Source organism: Moschus berezovskii, chromosome 15, assembly GCF_049115385.1.
Source record: "Moschus berezovskii isolate FMDL1 chromosome 15, NW_MosBer_1.0, whole genome shotgun sequence".
Taxonomy (NCBI): Eukaryota; Metazoa; Chordata; class Mammalia; order Artiodactyla; family Moschidae; genus Moschus; species Moschus berezovskii.
Window position 1 is genome coordinate 27,719,804 of NC_142474.1, and position 21,376 is coordinate 27,741,179.

Genomic DNA, 21,376 nt, shown 5'->3' on the forward strand with positions numbered 1-21,376 from the left:
ATACTATATGATTCCAACTCTATGGTATTCTGGAAAAGGCAAAATTATGGAGACAGTATAAAGATCAGTTTTTGTCTGGAGTTTGACTGGGGAGAGAAGAAACAGGGGAGGGATGGACCATGGGAATTTTAGGCAATGAAACTATTATTATGCATGGTACTCTAAGGGTCAATATCTGTTGTTATACATCTGTCAAGACACATGGAAGATACAAAGAGTGAACTATAAGGTAAACTATATATGTGAGTTAATAATGTATCAATATTGGCTCATCATTTGTAACAAATCTATAACACTAATCTCTTACTGATAGGGAAAACTGGGGTGGAGTGATGCAGTAATATGGACTCTGTATAGCTATATCCCTGAAACTGCTCTAAAAATTATATTAATTTTTTAATGTAAAGACTACAAAGTAAGAATTATTATCTGCATAATTTTAGATAATTTTGTTAAAAGAAAGTCTGAATGAGACTCTTAAAAGACATGAGTTCTCTTGCTTTTCATTTTACTTTTATTCTAGAAATCAGGCATATGGGTTTTTTAATTGTGGTAAAATATTTTGCCAAGAGAACGCACTGGTCATAGCAAATACCCTCTTCCAACAACACAAGAGAAGACTCTACACATGGACATCAGCAGATGGTCAATATCAAAATCATACTGATTATATTCTTTGCAGCCAAAGATGGAGAAGCTCTATACAGTCAGCAAAAACAAGACTGGGAGCTAACTGTGGCTCAGATCATGAACTCCTTATTGCAAAATTCAGACTTAAATTGAAGAAAGTAGGGAAAACTACTAGAAATCAAATCCTTTAGGACTATACAGTGGAAATGACAAATAGATTCAAGGGATTAGATGCGAGAGACAGAGTACCTGAAGAACTATGGACACAGGTTCGGGACATTGTATGGGAGGCAGGGATCAAGACCATCCCCTAGAAAAAGAAATGCAAAAAAGGCAAAATGGTTGTCTGAGGAGGCCTTACAAACAGCTATGAAAAGAAGAGAAGTGAAAGGCAAAGGAGAAAAGGAAAGATATACCCATTTGAATGCAGAGTTCCAAAGAATAGCAAGGAGAGGTAAGAAAGCCTTCCTCAGTGACCAATGCAAAGAAATAGAGGAAAACAGTAGAATGGGAAAGACTAGAGATCTCTTCAAGAAAATTAGAGATACAAAGGGAACATTTCATGCAAAGATGGGCTCAATTAAGGACAGAAATGGTATGGACATAACAGAAGCAGAAGATAGTAAGAAGAGGTGGTAAGAATACACAGAAGAACTGTACAAAAAAGATCTTTATGACCCAGATAATCACAATGGTGTGATCACTCACCTAGAGCCAGACATCCTGGAATGTGAAGTCAAGTGGGCCTTAGGAAGAATCACTACAAACAAAGCTAGTGGAGGTGATGGAATTCCAGTTGAGCTATTTCAAATCCTAAAAGATGATGCTGTGAAAGTGCTACACTCAATATGCCAGCAAATTTGGAAAACTCAGCAGTGGCCACAGGACAGGAAAAGGTCAGTTTTCATTCCAATTCCAAAGAAAGGCAATGCCAAAGAATGCTCAAACTACTGCTCAATTGTACTCATCTCACACGCTAGTAAAGTAATGTTCAAAACTCTACAAGCCAGGCTTCAACAGTATGTGAACCATGAACTTCCAGACGTTCAAGCTGGATTTAGAAAAGGCAGAGGAACCAGAGATCAAATTGCCAACATCTGTTTGATCATCAAAAAAGCAAAAGAGTTCCAGAAAAACATCTATTTCTGCTTTATTGACTATGCCAAAGCCTTTGACTGTTTGGATCACAACAAACTGTGGAAAATTCTGAAAGAGATGGGAATACCAGACCACCTGACCTGCCTTCTGAGAAATCTGTACGCAGATCAAGAAGCAACAGTTAGACCTGGACATGGAACAACAGACTGGTTCCAAATCGGGAAAGGAATACATCAAGGCTGTATATTGTCACCCTGCTTATTTAACTTATATGCAGAGTACATCATGAGAAACGCTGGGCTAGATGAAGCACAGGCTGCAATTAAGATTTCCGGGAGAAATATCAATAACCTCAGATATGCAGATGACACCACCCTTATGGCAGAAAATGAAGAAGAAATAAAAAGCCTGTTGATGAAAGTGAAAGAGGACAGTGAAAAAGTTGGCTTAAAACTCAACATTCAGAAAACTAAGATCACGGCCTCTGGTCCCATCACTTCACAGCAAATAGATGGGGAAACAGTGAAAACAGTGACCAACTTTAATTTTGGGGGCTCCAACATCACTGCAGATGGTGATTGTAGCCATGAAACTGAAAGACACTTGCTCCTTGGAAGAAAAGTTATGACCAACCTAGACAGCTTATTAAAAAGCAGAGACATTACCTTGCCCACAAAGGTCTGCCTAGTCAAAGCTATAGTTTTTCCAGTAGTCATGTATGGATGTGAAAGATGGACTACAAAGAAAGCTGAGCACTGAAGAATTGATGCTTTTGAACTGTGGTGTTGGAGAAGACTCTTGAGAGTCCCTTGGACAGCAAGGAGATCCAACCAGTCAGTCCTAAAGGAAATCAGCCCTGAATATTCATTGGGAGGACTGACGCTGAAACTGGAACTCCAATACTTTGGCCACCTGTTGTGAAGAACTGACTCATTTGTAAAGACCCTGATGCTGGGAAAGATTTACAGCAGGAGGAGAAGGGGATGACAGAGGATGAGATGGTTGGAAGGCATCACCAACTCAATGGACATGGGTTTGGGTGGACTCCGGGAGTTGGTGATGGACAATGAAGCCTGGTATGCTGCAATCCATGGGGTTGCAAAGAGTTGGACACAACTGAGTGACTGAACTGAACAAATATAGCACGACATAAAATATACTATTTTAATCACTTTTTAAGTTCATATGTTTTTATATATAGTAAATAATGTTATTACTACCTCTTCTTGAGATTACCAGAATAAAGACAGGGTATACTCACCTTGATAAAAATGTGGCAAAAACAAACCTCCCCTAAAAGAGTGTATTAAGAACTTAAACATAATTGGAGTCAATGTGGGAAATCTGTATTACTGAACTATAAAGGTTCTATTTCTCTGGGGTTTTCCAGTGAAAGAAAGACAGGATCAGACAGATGACTATCTTGGAGGAGAGTGGCAGAAACTCTAGCATAGTAATAAAGAGAGTGCACTATGAAGGAGTGAAAAGAACTTCTGAAAACAAGAAGTTGATTTTTTAAAAAATTCAGAGCACAGCTTAGAAAAGATGATCAAGTTTTGGTGCTTCCAGGAAAAAATAATGACTAGATCAGAAAAATTCCGTGAAGTGATTCTAAATTCCAATGAAAACAGTTTAAAATTGAAGGACAGATAAACAGTCAGACAACAAAAACCTTACTTCCACTGGGTCTGAAGAAACTAAATAGCAGCTAAGACTAGAAAGAAGAACAGCATACTGATAAGAAAAAAATAACCAAAAGGATTTGGTTAAAAAAGAAAGCAGCTAAAATAGAAAACGTGATTAGCAGGTTGAAAACAAAATAAACAGTAGTCTGGTCAAGACAAATTAAATAATACCTAATTATATAAAACTGCAAAATTAGCTATTAAATATTTCACTTGTACACTAAAATGCTCCAATATTGACTCTAGAAATCTGGCTACCCAGGTATTAGTAATACTCTGGATGATAAATGAAGGCCTGTAGATCCTGGATCTTTTAAGGCACAGTGAAGAAAAGGACTGCATTATTGCCAGTGGAAATGTATTCTCATTAGAAAATTTTCTTTAATCTGCATCTTTGTAGCAATGACCAAAGAAAAGATTTATGGTAACCACAACAAAAAGGAAACTTTCAGTCTCGAAATATGGCGTATACTAGCTAAAACTGTTCTGGAGATGTTCTAGAGACAATGAATCTGAAGAAAAGGAGGCTCCAGTGAGGCCGAACAACATGTTTCCTCCACCCCATTTACATCCTTTCTTGAAAAACCCTGTCAAACTTAAAGGCAAAATCCAAGAAATGTTTCAAACACTACCATGTGCAAAGCTGTGCTAGGCCATACAGGAAAACAAATATTGAACAAAACACAGTCTGTATACTTTAGCAGGTTAAAACAGGGGGGAAAAAACCACACAAAACAACCATTTATTGAAAAGAAAGATAAGCACATAAGAGAGCCATAGACAGTTCTATACCATATTCAAAAGAATCTGGGGGACAGAGTGGGGAGACCCAACAAGAGGAGACAAGGAACTGCAGGGCTTATACATGCTATACCTATTTACATGCCTGCTATGCACTAGTGGGCACATGAGTTCTATCACTATGGGACTGGGGAGAGGTCAGAAAGGAGTTCAGGAGCACTCATTCTCAGAGTCTAAGCTTGAATTAAGGAACAGGTATTACTTTCTTGGCTACCAGCAGGGAGAGGGAAGAGGAGAGGGGTAAGATATGGGTATGGGATTAAGATATGCAAACTACTAAGTATAAAATGGATGCGCAACAAGGGTAAATCGCACAGGACAGAGAAACACAGCTGTTGTTTTGTAATAACTTTAGAAGGAATATAAGCTATAAAAATATTAAATTATTATATTACATACCTGAAACTAATGTAATACTATATAAATCAACTACAGTTCAATTAAGAAAAGCACAGGGGAATTACAAACATTAAATTTGTAGCTATTAATCAAGCTTCTTTCACTTCATGTTATTAATGAGGCATATTACTGGTATACAAAAATAAAACACACTGAAAACTCACCATGTTTTTTTGTTTCAAATCCCAGGAGTTAAACTCAGTCGTCAATCTTCTTCCTGATTTTCTTTGACTTTTTGCGTTTTTTCTAGGAGAAGGGCTTTGATCACAAGTATCAGTATTCACATCTTTTGACAACACGTATTTCTTCTTGTAGATCACAGATTCTTCAACTGTCTTATTTAGGAGAACAGATTTAAAAGTAGTTTCTGATTCAATACACCAATCACCCTGCTTGGTATTTTCGATACTTTTCTCTTCCGAATGTGTAGAGTGATCTGGTTGTTGTCTGCTTCGTTTGCAGTCATCTGATTCTGCTTTATTTGCTCTGTTATGCTGCATTACCTCCTTCGTATACTGTACCTTTCCTGTTTCCTCAGAATTATCATCAGATATTGAAGAGGATGACTTTTGTTTAGTAAGTTTTTGGTTGATAACAATATCTAGTGGGAAAATTAGAAATTAATCCTTATTAAATTTATAAATTGATCATATATAAAATTTATTAAAACCAAAATATGTACTAAGACATTTCAAGAAATGATTATTTCCTTGAATAACTATTTTATATACAGTGAAAACTGTTTCACCTTGATTATATGTGTCTCTTGATGAACTACTTGCTCTTTGGTTACTACACAGCTTAATATTTGTTACAGGTGTCCAACATGCCCTTTTGGAGTGCATTTTATCTCCACAGGTATTGTCTAAAACATCAGGTAACCTGAAAAATAATTCATTTTCTCATTATAAAACATTAGCCTATGACTCTGGTATAAGGTCTTGACTTTTTCTTAGTCAATGTTTATTGACAGAAATTTGTTAAAGTATGAAAAAACTTTCATAAGTCATGATGAAAATTAAAACTTACTATATAATTTATTAAAGAATATTATTTTAAAAATTCCATTATTGCTTCTATTTTGAGATCTACCTAAATACATCTCAGGTATCTGACATATATCTTCACGGGTATTTAAACTGGGTTAAATTTCTTCTTATTCATGCTTTATTATTTTAAAGCTTTTATTCATTTTAAGTCTCTCAATTTGAAGAGTTATATCAGTTGATACAGAAAAAACATACAAGCTATTCACCACTGTACTATCATAATACTTTAAAGATGATTAGTTCCATAACCTATACTACATTCTAAGAACATAAAGGCCTCTTCCTTTAAATTTATCAGTTGCTAAGTCATGTCTGACTCTTTGCAACCCCACGGACTGCAGCATGCCAGGTTTCTCTGTCCTTCATCATCTCCCTGAGCTTGTTTAAACTCATGTCCATTGAGTTAGTGATGCCATTCAACCATCTCATCCTCTGTTGCCCCATTCTCCTCTTCCCCTCAATCTTTCTCAGCATCAGGATCTTTTCCAATGAGTTAGCTCTTTGTGTCAGATGGCCAAAGTATTGGAGCTTCAGCTTCAGCATCAGTCCTTTCAAAGAATACTCAGGGTTGATTTTCTTTAGGATTGACTCATTTGATCTCCTTGCTGTCCAAGGGACTCTCTAGAGTTTTCTCCATAACTACAGTTTGAAAACATCAACTCTTCAGTGCGCAGCCTTCTTTATGGTCCAACTCTCATATCCATATGTGACTACTGGAAAAAACACAGCTTTGACTGTCTGGACCTTTGTCAGCGGCAAAGTGATGTCTCTGCTATTTAATATGCTGTCTAGGTCTGTCATAGCTATTCTTTCAAGGCATAAGCGTCTTTTAATTTCATGGCTGTAGTTACCATCTGCATTGATTTTGGAGCCCAAGAAAACAAAATCTGACATTTTCCACATTTTCCCCATCTATTTCCCATGAAGTGATAGGACCAGATGCCATGGTCTTTTAAATTTGTTACATGATCTTTTAAATTTGTTACATTCATCTAAATAGAGTAACATTATTATAGGCTAAATGACTAGATGGATATTCTCATACTTACACAGGATTATCTATTCTTCCTGCTGCCTGTGAATTGAGAACAATTTCCTGGAGTTCACCTAAATAAAACAAAAATTATGGTATCCTCATTTTTTCATACAGTTGGTAGGGTTAAATGAAAGCTAGTGTAGAATTTGATCAAAGTTCATATGTTGGGATGGAGAGACTGACTGATGTCATCTTCCTACTCCCAGACCCAAACTTCTTGGGAACAAAGGTGGTATTATACTTCCTCAAAATTTCTAAGTTCTCTGCATAGAGCTGAATGTATTCATTATAAATCTTTTTCAAATACATGAAATTCAGTGAAGTTAATGTATAGAAATATATATATATGTGTATGTATATGTGTGTGTGTATGTGTATTATAGGAAAGAATGACGAAAATTGAACCAAAAAGTACTTACTAAAATTTTGGTTTGAGAATTCATTGTCCTTATTTTCTGTCTTTTCTACAACTTTAGCAGTTTTGATGGGCTATAAACAAGAGAAATTTTAATATAAATTTGAATTAAGGCATTATATGAAAATTACTTTTAAAAGTTTAGAGTATTAAAGTTTAAAACTTTAAAATTTTGCCTTACAATTAAAAGTTGGGTAGTAGTTCTATTTCTTTCATAAAATTATGCCCATTCTAGAATACTCTCTTATCCTAAAACACAAGAAAGTAACTTTTATTGCAGATAAGGAGGCATTACAGCCTGCAAATTTTCTGATCTCAGCCATAGCTAGAAAAATAATGTAATTTTTCTGAGAATTTCTGGAACCTCCATGCCGTGTCATCTATTGCTCTTGATCTCAGAGCCCGCATCTATTCTGTCTTTTCTCAATATACATATGAATTGAAGTGTCAAATGATCTTGTGAAGTTTTGGCCACTGCACAGGTAACTTCTTGATGACAGCAAGCTTCTTTCTTTCCACAGTCACATATAGACTTGTTCAGATAAAATAAAAATATGCCATCACTATCAGAAAAATATACTCTCTAGCTAAGATATTCTCACTCATCCTGGCCATCTTCTCTAACCTAGCCAGTGGTTCTCCACACTGGGAGAGGAGCAGTATGAACATGTACAAGTGTACAGGTGTGTTTCACCCTTATCTTTCCACCACATAACCATTACATTTTTTTTTTTACATCCACCATCTTCTTTTTTTTTCAACTGTAACACCAAGACTGCTAACCTGTACTTGAGGAAATTATACTTATTACTGAACTAATGCCATGATAAGATTTATAGTCTTTAATCTGAACTGGGCCCTCAACACTGCCTAACACTTGTACTTATTCTTAGCCCTCTCCACTATCCCTCAGTGCTTATTCCAAATCTTCATGTGTCCCTGAGCCCTCTGTCTCAAGAGAAGCTCAACATCCTCACACTTTAGAGAAAACAAAAACTTCGAGGTGTTCATCTATAAACTTATCTGTATCTCTTGATTACCTATTTCTCCAAGATACAACTTTATCTTATCCATTCCCTGCTCTGTCCCACTTCTTCAACTCCTTGGAAAGAATGTGCTCCTCAATATCCATCTGGCTAATAACCTTTACTGACTCCAAATATCAACTCACTCTCCATCTCCTAAAAGAGCATCTCCTGATCTTTATCCTCCTCTCCAGCTCTGGGATTAGAGAGAATTGTCTGCCCTCTGTGCTGTGCTAAGTCACTTTAGTCACGTCTGTTTGTGACCCCATGGACTGTAGCCCACCAGGCTCCTCTGTCCTTGAGATTCTCCAGGCAAGGATACTGGAGTGGGTTACCATGCCTTCCTCCAGGGGATCTTCCCAACCCAGGGATTGAACCCAGTCTCCTGCATTGCAGGCGATTCTTTACCACTAATGCCACCTGGGAAGCCCATCTGCCTCTCTATTAGGCTTTTACTGCATCCTGTATGTATATCTGAGAACACATACAACAGAATACAAGAAAGATTGCAAGTTCATTTCTCTTACTGAACATATAAATCAAGAGTTGAATAAGTATTTCTAAATTTTATTGTTAGCACAGTGAGTGATAAGACCTTACTTTTAAGGACAAAATATGATATGTAAAAAAAATTTGTAAGCAATACTTTAAAAAAAAGTAAGACACTCACTGCTTAAGTAAGACCCTGCTTGCAAAAGAAGTTAATTCAACAGTATTTCTACAATAATGTGATAAAAACTTAATATTTAAAAATGCTTTCAAAGTAAAGTTACTTTGTCTGTATTATCTCTTCTCTTTCTTTCTTCAGTTGGTCTAGATTTAAGTGATACAGCATAATCCTCTCCTTGTTCCGATGTTTTAGAAACACCAGGTTTTTCTGTAGAACTCATCATTTGCAGTGGTGGTTTAATTCTTCTCTTTCGTGGTGTTGCTAAAATGGAGGACAAAGGACTTATATTTGTTGGATTTTAAAACTGTATGTTGCTATCACTGAGATACTTTTTGCTGAAGAAAGTTATAAAGGGGGGTCTTCTAGGATGGGTCCTAGGTTTCTGATTTAGATGAGTAACTCAATATGGATTCCATTTACCAAGGTAAGAAATGGAGAGAAGCTCGCAGGGAGGGTGGAAAAATGAATTTATTTTGTACTTGTTAAGTCTGAGAAGTGTGTGAAACATTAATTTCCCAGTAGGCAAACAGATTTGGGGAATAGAAGGTCACTATTAAATTGTCAAAAAGATTAAATAATGCTGTGTTTACAGCAACTAGTATATAGCATTATTTTTGAACTTTTATTTAGCTCTTAGTATGTACCAGGCACTGTCTAAATGTTGCACAATACTTCTTGTTTAACGAATAATTATTTAATCCTTTAAACAATTTGATGAGGTTAGACACTAGTCCAATTTCATAGAAAGGAAACTGGTTCTAAACTTAGTTATGGAGTACACACCTAGAAGTGGGGAAACAAGCCCAAGCAGCCTGATTAATTCAATGTTTTATCCACTACGTTATGCTGAGTCCTGCTTAAATTATAATAAGCTCTTAATACTGGATATTAATATTTTGAAAAATATTTATATAGATACCCATTAAATCTCTCACACATTTGATATTTTTTGACAGAAGACATCTGTGGTTCATATTCTATCAATTTTCCTATCTCAGAATTATCCTCGAGGTAAATTAGGTCCAGAATATTCCTAAATTTTAAAAATGCCTGCTTTAAATAATACTTGTTAGAAATCTTTTAAGATTATAAAACTTACATGTATTGACTAAAAGTATTGGACTTCTCACAGTGTATCTATCTGCACCAGGAACAACCATTGATGCTTCAGACATTTTTCTTTTGCTCGGAGTAATTATCTTAAACCATGAGGAAAAAACCACAGTAAATACACATTCTCTCTTGAAATTATATATCCTACAATTTTATTCATAACATTTTACCCTGACTACACACAAAAGATATATTTTATAAATAATATGATATTCAAATATTTCTGTATTTAGTCTGATTTGAAGGATTTTATTCTAATATTAATAGTCAAAATGAGAATATTGTTTTAAAGAATATCCAGGCTTAGAAATACTGTAACTTTATATGTTTGCTAAAAATATTTTATTGATACTCAGTTTATCTAGTTAACCACTGGCTCACAGTTTCCTATTCTATTTTATAAGGCCAATGTTTGGAACACATACTTAAATAAGCTTGTTTGTGAAAGCTTTCATAATGTTAAACATACTTCAAAACTCTGTGATGACTAAACTGCCTTTAGGGTAAAAAGCAGCTAAAAAAAACAGGAGTAAAAGAAAAAAACAGGAATTCAGAGATTCAGTGGCACACAAGCTAGTGTTCCAAAAAGGTTTGCATTTTCTAACTTTAGCCTAGAATGACTGATAAGAACAATAGAAGTGGATAAGCAGAGGTGGGACTACAAGGGATTGGCATTCCAGAGGATGCCATACAAAGGAATACTGATGACAGACTGTAAAGAGGCAGAAGATAGTTATTTTTAAAAAGGCATAGGAAAAAATACTGATGGAATTTTGAGTAGGTATGCATATGGGGCATGGAGGAAAGGTTTGGAAGGATAGGAGAAAAGTGAATTTTAAGATTAACCAGAAAATAAGCTACTGAACCAGCAAATTTGTCTTAAAGAAATTACAGTTCCCAGTGTTATATATAATGAATAGGATCCCAAAAGTTACTTATTTATATAAATGCTTCAAACAGCTAATCCTTATTGAAAACAGTGGGTATTTAACAATAGTGCAATGTTTTTCAAACTTTAGTGTGCTTAAGATCTTTTCCAGACTTTGTGTTATGATTCAATAGGTTTAAGGTGGAGAGTCAATGAATCTGCATTTTTAATAAGTACTCAAGTTATAATTCTGATAAAAGACCCCAAAAGAGGCTTTATAATCTAATCACCTGATGGAACTATAGTTGACAAAATGATATTTTTAATTTAATGAAGGACACAGACAAAAGGGATAAATAGTGAGTAACATAATGTATGGAGGAGCCTGTGAGAGTTATAGGCAAGATGAGAGATTAGTAAAAACAATTAATCAGTAAAAGCTCCATCAAGAAAGTAAAAATGAACAAAGATTCACAAGTTTAAGAACACTTTAGACAATAAGAGGTAAAAACGGCATGAATGAAGGTACAGAGGCAAGAATGAGTGTGACAAAAAAGAGTAAAGCAACTGACCACACTAAAGTGGAGGGTATTTTGAAAGTAAAATTAAATTACAGAAGGTCTTCAAACTAAGTCAAAATTTAGATATAATGGGATAAACACAGAGATCACAAGGCTTTCTGAGCAGAAGAATGCTACTAGGATATAGGTATGAGAAAAATCAGTTGCATACCTCACAGGACAGCTCACAGGATGGACCAATAATGTCAAAGACACTACTAGGTACGCTAAAATGAGTAACAGTGAAGAGAATGAGGAGGAAACCATGCGAGAAATATTACAAAAGAATAATCACTAGCACCTTGGTTCTAGGTATAGGGCGAGAGGAGGCTGGAATCAAGGACATCATCAGAAAAATTAATATCACTCTTACTGAAGCACGGAAGCAGATGCAAATTTGAGGCAAAAGATAGAGAGTTTGAGGTTAGACTTTAGGGAAGGGCTGAGAAATGACTCTATCAAATGTGGCCTAGAGGAGATCCTTTATGGAGGAGGAGGAGGAAAAAGAACCTAATATTTTGCTTTTTCCTCATGCAAATAAACTGAACATTACATTATAAATTTGTATTCTACATTAAAGCCAAGTGCAAAGATAGGACAGAAAGGATAAATGCAAAAAGTAGTACTTTCCTATATAGCTCTAATTTGAAATTTACATGGATATAGTATACTGTGTCCTAAATCCCTAACCCTTGCATATAAACACCATGTGCTGAAACACTATCTTTTGTTTGTATTTGTAAAAGGCAGGGGAAATACTCTAAAATGTTACTGACATTTGAATTCTAGATATATTTTTCTATAACAATGATTTGCCTATGCTGCTTTATAAATGATGGTTTTGACACCATATATACCTCAGGCTGGCTATTTTTTCTATCCCCTTGATTACTGCTTTTGGTATATTTTGGAGGTTTAGTAAATTTCTCTTGCAGATTAGCTTTTTCTTTCAAACTACTATGTTCTTCTTCAACTGGTGAGATTTGACTTTCTGGGACTAGAATCTGTTGGAGAATAAGGAAAAAGTGTTTAAAACTGCAAACCATAGCAAGTCCTCAAAAATGACTGGATGTCTTCATAGAGCACTCATTCATCTCACACGCATAAAGGTTAGTTCTTTTTGTCTTATATCTATGTACTATAACAATTTTCAGTCCTACAAAGTGACCCAACAGAAAGCATCCACTTTTTCAAATGTTAACAGACATAAAAGAGGCTTTGGCATTAGTGGCAGAACATATATTTCTGACTTTTTAAAGTTACCAAGACTGGTATTAATGAATAACAATCTACCTTCTGTACTGAAATAAATTATTAATAACATGTTTACAAAGTCACATATACCTTGTTGGGGCACTGAAAGAATTTATTCATTCTCCAAGACAAACTTATAGCTGTGCTATTATTATTTAGGGTTAAACTTGGCCCAGTGATAGAAATCAAGTAAGTGAGACACATACCTGTGATCCACTTGCATCAAAAAGAATATGCACAGATGTTTTGGCAACAGATATACCTTGTTTTCTGGTAAATTCCTAAAATTAAATTAATTCAACGGGGTGTCATTTTCTCCCAGTTCTTTCCATTTTTAATGCAAATATTTCCTATACCTGCTTCTTTCCAAATCACCAAATTATCTTAAATCAATTTTAAATACATATAAATACTCTTCTCAGGACACTTCAGTGACTCCCTAACTCCAGTCTTAGCCTACAATTTTAGTAAAGCTTCCTCACAAGCATATTATCTGCTATTTTTCACCATAAATCTTTTCCATGTTATAGACTGAATGTGTCTCAATTCACACGTTGAAACCTAGTCCCCAAGAACGGTAGGAGGGCAGGCCTTTGGGTCATGTCAGGTCATAAGGGCAGAACCTTTATGAATGAGATTACTGCCCTTATAAAAGAGACCCCAGAGAACTCCCTCACTATGTAAGGACACAGTGAAAAGACTGCCATTGATAAACCAGAAAATGGACCCTCCCCATACACTGAATCTGCTGGCACCCTGATCTAACTTCTGGCCTCCAGAACTATGAGAAATAAATGTTTCTTATTTAAGACACCAAACCACAGTATTTTTGTAACAGTAGCCTGAACAAACTAAGACAGGCATCATCCAAACTTGGCAACTGAACATCTCCCTAAATATAACATGAACTGTTATCTTGATTCCTAAACAAATCCAGCTCATTATGTCTTCCACAATCCTGGAAAACATTTTATCTAAATTTCATTTATTTTAAAGGCCATTTCAAGGTCCAACTCCATAGCCTTTCCTTCAGATCTGACTCTTAATGAGCATTCTTTTTCTTCAACTTGTATGCATCATTTTCTATATGCCACTTACTTCTTCTGAGACATATTCTGTAATTCTCACAATGTTTAGTATCTTAAAAACAAGGCTTTGTCTCATTTAATTTTTTAAACACCTGGAAGGAATTCATCATTAAATGTTTTGAGTATCTGCTGCTAATTTTGTCATCTGAGATTCACTCTAATAGATATCTGGAAGGGTACAGCTGATACTATGATGGTCATTCCACAACACAAATTTAAAGAACTAAAAATCTATATGTTATTAAAGAATTGTAGAGGAAAAAAATAACTGAAATTTAAAGTCCCAAGTAACTGAAAGTTTCCAGAATTATGAAAATATTTAAAAGTTTAACTTACCCTATATTTATTTCCACCAAAAATTTTTTGTGCCACATTAGTGATTTCTAATGATGCATCAAAAAACAAAAGCAATTCTTTCCCTTCTTTTTTACTAATTTTTACTATATTTTTCAGAATTACAGTCAGTAGCTTCTTCGATTCTCTCACTGTACACAAATAAATCACACTGATTAGTTTATATTCATTTCTATGATACCACTCTATCAGTTCAGTTCAGTCGCTCAGTCGTGTCCGACTCTTTGTGACCCCATGAATCACAGCACGCCAGGCCTCCCTGTCCATCACCAGCTCCCGGAGTTCACTCAAACTCATGTCCATCGAGTTGGTGATGCCATCCAGCCATCTCATTCTCTGTCGTCCCCGTCTCCTCCCGCCCCCAATCCCTCCCAGCATCAGAGTCTTTTCAAGTGAGTCAACTCGTCGCATGAGGTAGCCAAAGTTTTGGAGTTTCAGTTTTAGCATCAGTCCTTCCAATGAACACCCAGGATTGATCTCCTTTAGAATGGACTGGTTGGATCTCCTTGCAGTCCTAGGGACTCTCAAGAGTCTTCTCCAGGACCACAGTTCAAAAGCATCAATTCTTCGGCGATCAGCTTTCTTCACAGTCCAACTCTCACATACCACTCTATAGGTATGTTACAAATAAGAAAAGCATGCAGCATACCAATTAAAATGAACTGAAACAAAATTAACTTTTAGGATTTAACAGTATTGAGTCAATTCTGGTACTAGTTACTTATGGAAACAAAAATTGTCCATGGAGTCTTTTATATATTCCTGTAAATTGAACAAAGGGTCTAACAACACCCTGTGGAGCTGCTACTTCACCATTCCCCTAGTCTGCAACTGTAGATATTCTTTTTCACTAGAACTATTGCTTTCATTCCAATCCCAAAGAAGGTCAATGCCAAAGAATGTTTAAACTACCACACAATTGCACTCATTTCACATGCTAGCAAGGTAATGCTCAAAATCCTGCAAACTAGGCTTCAACAGTACATGAACCGAGAACTTTCAGATGTCCAAGCTGGATTTAGAAAAGGCAGAGGAACCAGATATCAAATTGCCAACATCCTCTGGATCATAGGAAAAGCAAGAGAATTCCAGAAAAACATTTACTTCTGCTTCATTGACTATGCTATAACCTTTGACTGTGTGGATCACAATAAACTGTGGAAAATTCTGAAAGAGAAGGGAATACCAGACTACCTTTACCTGCTTCCTGAGGAATCTGTATGCAGGTCAAGAAGCAACAGTTAGAACCAGACATGGAACAACTGACTGGTTCCAAATAGGAAAAGGAGTATGTCCAGGCTGTATACTGTCACTCTGCTTATTATGTGAAATGCTGGGCTGGAAGAGCACAAGCTGGAATCAAGATTGCCGGGAGAAATATCAATAACCTCAGATATGCAGATGACACCACCCTTCTGGCAGAAAGTGAAGAGGAACTAAAGAGCCTCTTGATGAAGGTGAAAGCAGAGTGAAAAAGCTGCCTTAAAACTCATTCAAAAAACTAAGATCATGGCATCCAATCCCATCACTTCATGATAAACAGATGGGGAAACAATGGAAACAGTGATAGATTTTATTTTCTTGGGCTCCAAAATCACTGCTGACAGTGACTGCAGCCATGAAATTAAAAGATGCTTGCTCCTTGGGAGAAAAAAAAAAAACTATGACCAACTAGACAGCATATTAAAAAGCAGAGACATCAGTTTGCCAACAAAGGTTTGCAGTCAAAGCTATGGTTTTTCCAGTAGTCATGTACAGACCGAAGAGTTGGACCATAAAGAAGGCTGAGTACCTAAGAATTGATAATTTAGAACTGTGATGTTGGAGAAGACTCTTGAGAGTCCCTTGGACTGCAAGGAGATCCAACCAGTCAATCCTAAAGGAAATCAACCCTGAATATTCTTTGGAAGGACCGATGCTGAAGCTCCAATACCTTGGCCGCCTGATGTGAAGAGCTAATTCATTCGCAAAGACCCTGATGCTGGGAAAGACTGAAGGTAGGAGAAGCAGGTAACAGAAGATGAGATGGTTGGATAGTATCGCCGACTCAATGGACATGAGTTTGAGCAAGGTGTGGGAGATGGTGAAGTACAGGGAAGCCTGGTGTGCTGCAGTCTATGGGGTCTCAAAGAGTCAGATGTGACTGAGCAACTGAACTGAATTGAACTGACTGCTTGATATCCAGAATCCATCTGTGCCAGTTATGTAGAAACTCAGATTGTGCTTGTTCCACACAGGTAGACACATCACCATTTTATTACAAATGATAGTAAAATATACAAATGAATAGTCAGATGAACAGAGAGAGTGCAAGGTCTTGAAGAGTCCTGAGCACAAGCCATACTTTCCTTGTGTGTGTGTCACAAAGGGTTAGTTTAAGGACTGAAGCATGTATGTTGGTGTTTTGTTGCAAAAGAGTCATGTCTGACTCTCTTGCAACCCTATGGACGGTAGCTCGCCAGGCTCCTCTGTCCATGGGATTTCTTACATAAGAGGACTAGCGTGAATTGCCATTTCCTTCTCCAGGGGATCTTCCTGACACAGGGATCGAACCCATGTCTCCTGCATTAGCAGGTGGATTCTTCACTGAGCCACCAGGGAAGCAGGAAGCATGGACAAAAGCAAAAGTGTTAAGTCACTGAGTTGTTTCCCACTCTTTGTGACCCCATGGACTGTAGCTTACCAGGCTCCTCTGTCCATGGAATTCTCTAGGCCAGAATACTGGATCCCCTTCTCCAGGGGATCTTGCTGACCCAGGGATTGAACCCAGGTCTCCTGGATTGTAGGTAGATTCTTTACTGTCTGAGCTACCAGGGAAGCCCATGGAAGTGTATATAATGATATTAATAATAAGAGTTAATTGTCATTTTGACATCTGAAATTTCACTGGAAATTTTGGTAGAGTGGGATGTAAAACAGGATGGAGAAAAAAACAGAAATGAAAAGCAAGAGAAGGAAAGATTTAGTAAAAACTATTTTCTAAAAGTTGGCTATGAATGGAAAAGTAATGAGACAGAAGATGACATAGGATTCAAGTAGATACAGTGACAAACGTACCATAAAAAAGTATGATGTTAAAACTACAGGAGAAGACATTATGGTAAGTGAAATAAGCCAGTCAGACATACTGTATGATTCCACTTAAAATAGTCAATTTCAGGAGGCCCCAGGATACTGGGGAGTGGTCGGCCCGGGACTCAGCGTCTGGGATGACAGTGGGATCCCCTGGACGCCAGCCGAGGGTTGGCAGCCTCGTTGGTTTGTTTTAGATAATGGAATCCTGTCCTACTATGATTCTCAAGATGACGTTTGCAAAGGGAGCAAAGGAAGTATAAAATGGCAATTTGTGAAATTAAAGTCCATTCAGCCGACAACATGAGAATGGAATTAATCATTCCAGGAAAGCAGCATTTCTATATGAAGGCAATGAAGGCAGCTGAGAGACAGAGGTAGCTGGTTGCTCTGGGGAGCTCCAAAGCCTGTTTGACTGATACAAGGACTAAAAAAGGAAAAGAAAGAAATAAGTAAAACCAGTGAGTGTCTGAAAGCCAAAATGTCTGAACTTCGCCTCTACTGTGACCTCCTAATGAAGCAAGTTCATACGATCCAAGAATTTGTTCACCATGATGACAGTCATTCATCTCTCAGCATAGAGAACATGAATGAAGCCTCTTCTCTACTTAGTGCCACGTGTAATTCATAACGACGCTTGAGGAATGTGTGAAGAGAGTGAATGCCAAGTTTAAGCCCGAAATGTTTCAGCTGTCCCATCCGGATCCCTTAGTTTCTCCTGTGTCACCTTCCCCTGTTCAAATGATGAAGCGTTCTGTCAGCCATCCTGGTTCTTGCAGTAGAGAGAGAAGTAGCCACTCTATAAAAGAACCAGTGTCTACACTTCAGCAACTCTCCCAGCGACACCGAAGAACCTACTCAGATACAGACTCTTGTAATGATGTTCCTCTTGAAGACCCAGATAGACCTGTTCACTGTTCAAGAAATACACTTAACGGAGATTTGGCATCAGCAACCATTCCTGAAGAAAACAGATTTATGGCCAAAAAAAAAAAAAAAAATCTGAATCAGAAGATCCTCTTCTATCCTTCTCTTCCTGAGGAAACGGAAGTGTCCAACTTCTGTGAAGTATTGCTATGCAAAAGCTGCTGTAATTAAACTATGTTATAGGGAGTAGTTTTTCCCTTAGGATTTCTCTGCACTTTATAGAATATTGTAAAAGAAACAAAAAAACAACCCACATACCTTTGAAATGTATTTTATCTTTATATAGTTTATTTGCAAGAGTATTTTCCTAATAACTTCACAGTATGAATGTGTATATTTTTCTAAAAAACTGTGAGGGACTGACAGCTTAGTCAGTGTGTATTGTAGCTTATAAACATGAAATCTTATAAACCTAAGGTTTCAGTTTGACAGAAGTGTGACATATATAACTTGTGCCATGGACCAAATGGTCACTTTACCCCAGCTGAAATGAGTTACAGTCGCAGCTTGATGGTGTTTGTATTATATTCCTTTAAGCAAAGAGGAAGCATTTAATATTCGAGATATTTTTACCCCAAATACTATGACATTGAGGATTTTTAAAAAACCAGACTGTGCTGTCCTTCGTATATGAAGTTGACACTACTGATTTATCAATACCAAATGTTGTGTTAAAGTATTTAATTTTTACTTATTTATTTTTCTGTTGCATAAAAAAAAAGATTGCATCCTAACTTTTACGACCTACCAAATTTAAGATGTGTGTGCATTGTTATTTACATTGTTCTAGAAAGAAGTTAATGTTGTAGTGACCTTGCTCACTTCACCAGAGAAATAAATGACTTGCAATGGAAGAAGATTTTAGTGCTTTTTTCCCAGAATAGACATTATTAAGCCACTGTTGAAAGGATTGATATTTGCAGCTCTTTAGAATATCTAGACTTTTTTTATTTCTGAATATTTATAAAAAAAGGAATCTGTCAAGGCAACTGCCCTGCGTAACTTGAGAATGGCATTATTTAAAGAACACATAGCATTCTTTGGTAGTGCCTGTCCATGCCGTCAGTGTTTGCCTTATAAACTGTTTTTTCAATTCACTTTCGCGTGATGGTTTTGTCCAAGGTTTTAGATGAGGAGCAGTTTAAAACAAACTGGTTTGGCGTTTTTAAGTTAATCATATGTTTAATAAATATGTGGTTTTTGCATTCAAACTCATCATATAATACATTGTATTTTTTACATTTATTGATAGTTTGTCTAATCTTTATCAAATGGTAATAATATTCTTTATTGCTTTGATTTTGTTTGTATATTTAGACCTCATAGTAAATACACAAGTAAGGCATATTTTTCGCTTTTTTTGCCTGTGAGCTTAGAATGTTATGTCCTATTACATTTTAAATTTCTCTTGTAAGTTTATGTGGGAATTGTTTTAAAAGATTTGTTTAAAATATTTTTTAAATTATAAAAAATTTTAAAAAATAGTCAATTTCATAAAAACAAAAAGTAGAATGGTGGTTACAGGGACTAGCTGGAAATGGGAAAGGAGAACTGTTTAATGACTATAGAGTTTCAACTGCTCAAGATAAGAGTTCTGAAGATTTGTTTCACAATAATGTGAATGTACTTAACACTACTGAACTATACACTTAAAAATGCTTAAGACGGTAAATTTTATGTTGTGTGATTTTTACCACAATAAAAAAAATAAGAGAAACTGGCTGAGGATGTATGTGGAAACTTTCTAAACTAGTTTGGAAAGTTTTTTGTAATCTAAAACTATTCTAAAACTAAGAATTTATCTTTAAAAAAGACCTAAATCAAACTTTCAGAGATGAAAACTATAATGCCTGATATAAACATTATACAGAGTAGGATTAGAAGGTTAGACACTGCAGAAAAATATTAATTAGCACAATAAAACACAGCAATATAAAACTACCTAAATGGAAAAGAGAGTGGAAATAAAAGCCTGGCGTTTGGAGGGAGAACCCAAGGAATCAGTGAGCATGGGAGAACTTCATGTAGTTTAGTTTGTGTGTAGTCAGAACCTTCAAAGGAGAGAAAAAGGAGCAGAAAAAAATAATGTGAAGAGCAATGGATAGAAACTTCAGAAGCAAGGAAGCTCAAAGAACTCAGAGAATGAAAAATGTGAAGAAAATTACACTAAAGCACTATAATCAGATGTTTATAACTGCTAATAAAGAGAAAATCTTAAAAGCAGCCAGGGGAAAAGACTTTAAACAAAAAAGAACAAACATGAGAATGACAGACTTCTCATCAGAAACAACGCAAGCCAAGAGACAGGAGAATAACATCCTTAAAGTAAACTGAAAAACAATAGGCAATCTAGAATTCTGTATAAGTATCAAAAATACTTCTCAGGACTTTCCTGATGGTCCAATGGTTAAGAATCCACCTGCAATTTCACAGGTGAACTCTATCAAACATTTAGGGAAGAGCTAACATCTATCCTGCTCAAAACACTCTGAAAAAATTTCAGAGGGAGGAAAACTCCCAAATTCATTCTGTGAAGCTATCATCACCCTGATACCAAAACCAGATAAAGTTATCACAAAAAATGCAAATTACAGGCCAATAGCACTGATCAACACAGATGCAAAAATCCTCAAATTTCTACCAAACAGAATCCAACAACACATTAAATCCAACAATATACTGTGATCAAGTGGAGTTTATCCCAGGGTTACAAGGATTCTTCAATAAACAAATCAATTACTGTGATATACCATATTAATAAATGGAAAGATAAAAATCATATGATCATCTCAACAGAAGCACAGAAAACTTTTGACACCCATTTGTGATTAAAAAAAAAAAAAACTGTCCAGAAAATCAGCATAGAAGGAAACTACCTCAGTATAATAAAGGCCATTTATAACCCACAGCAAACATTATTCTCAATGGTTAAAAACTGAAAGCATTTTCTCTAAGATCAGGAACAAGACAAGGGTACCCAGTCTCACCACTATTATTCAATATAGCTTTGGAAGTCCTAGCCACAGCAATCAGAGAAGAAAAATAAATAAAAGGAATCTAGATTGGAAAAGAAGAAGTAAAAGTCTGTTTGCAGATGACATACTATACACAGAAAACCCTAAAAATGCCACCAAAAATTACTAGAGCTAATCAATGAATTTAGTAAAGTTGCAAGATATAAAATAAATACATAGAAATCCCTTGCATCCCTATACACTAACAGTGAAAATCAGAGACAGAAATTAAGGAAACAGACCCATTCACCATTGCAACAAATAATAAAATACGTAGGAATAAACCTACCTAAAGAGACAAAAGACCTGTATACAGAA

General features: G+C 36.1%; 1 protein-coding gene and 1 pseudogene across 1 annotated transcript in view; one reads left to right on the top strand and one right to left on the bottom strand.

Annotated features, from left to right (window-relative positions):
- Positions 1–21,376, bottom strand: part of SYCP2 (synaptonemal complex protein 2) — a 72,727-nt gene that overhangs the window by 26,891 nt on the left and 24,460 nt on the right. The window contains exons 14-22 of the mRNA XM_088844395.1: positions 14,028–14,176; positions 12,810–12,884; positions 12,207–12,353; positions 9,908–10,007; positions 8,912–9,069; positions 7,118–7,187; positions 6,712–6,769; positions 5,362–5,495; positions 4,778–5,214 (exon numbers count right to left, since the gene is read on the bottom strand). Coding sequence (XP_088700521.1) covers positions 4,778–5,214; positions 5,362–5,495; positions 6,712–6,769; positions 7,118–7,187; positions 8,912–9,069; positions 9,908–10,007; positions 12,207–12,353; positions 12,810–12,884; positions 14,028–14,176 — 1,328 coding nt within the window. The remainder of the gene's footprint in view (positions 1–4,777; positions 5,215–5,361; positions 5,496–6,711; positions 6,770–7,117; positions 7,188–8,911; positions 9,070–9,907; positions 10,008–12,206; positions 12,354–12,809; positions 12,885–14,027; positions 14,177–21,376) is intronic.
- LOC148775399 (pleckstrin homology domain-containing family A member 3 pseudogene) lies at positions 17,117–18,157 on the top strand (annotated as a pseudogene).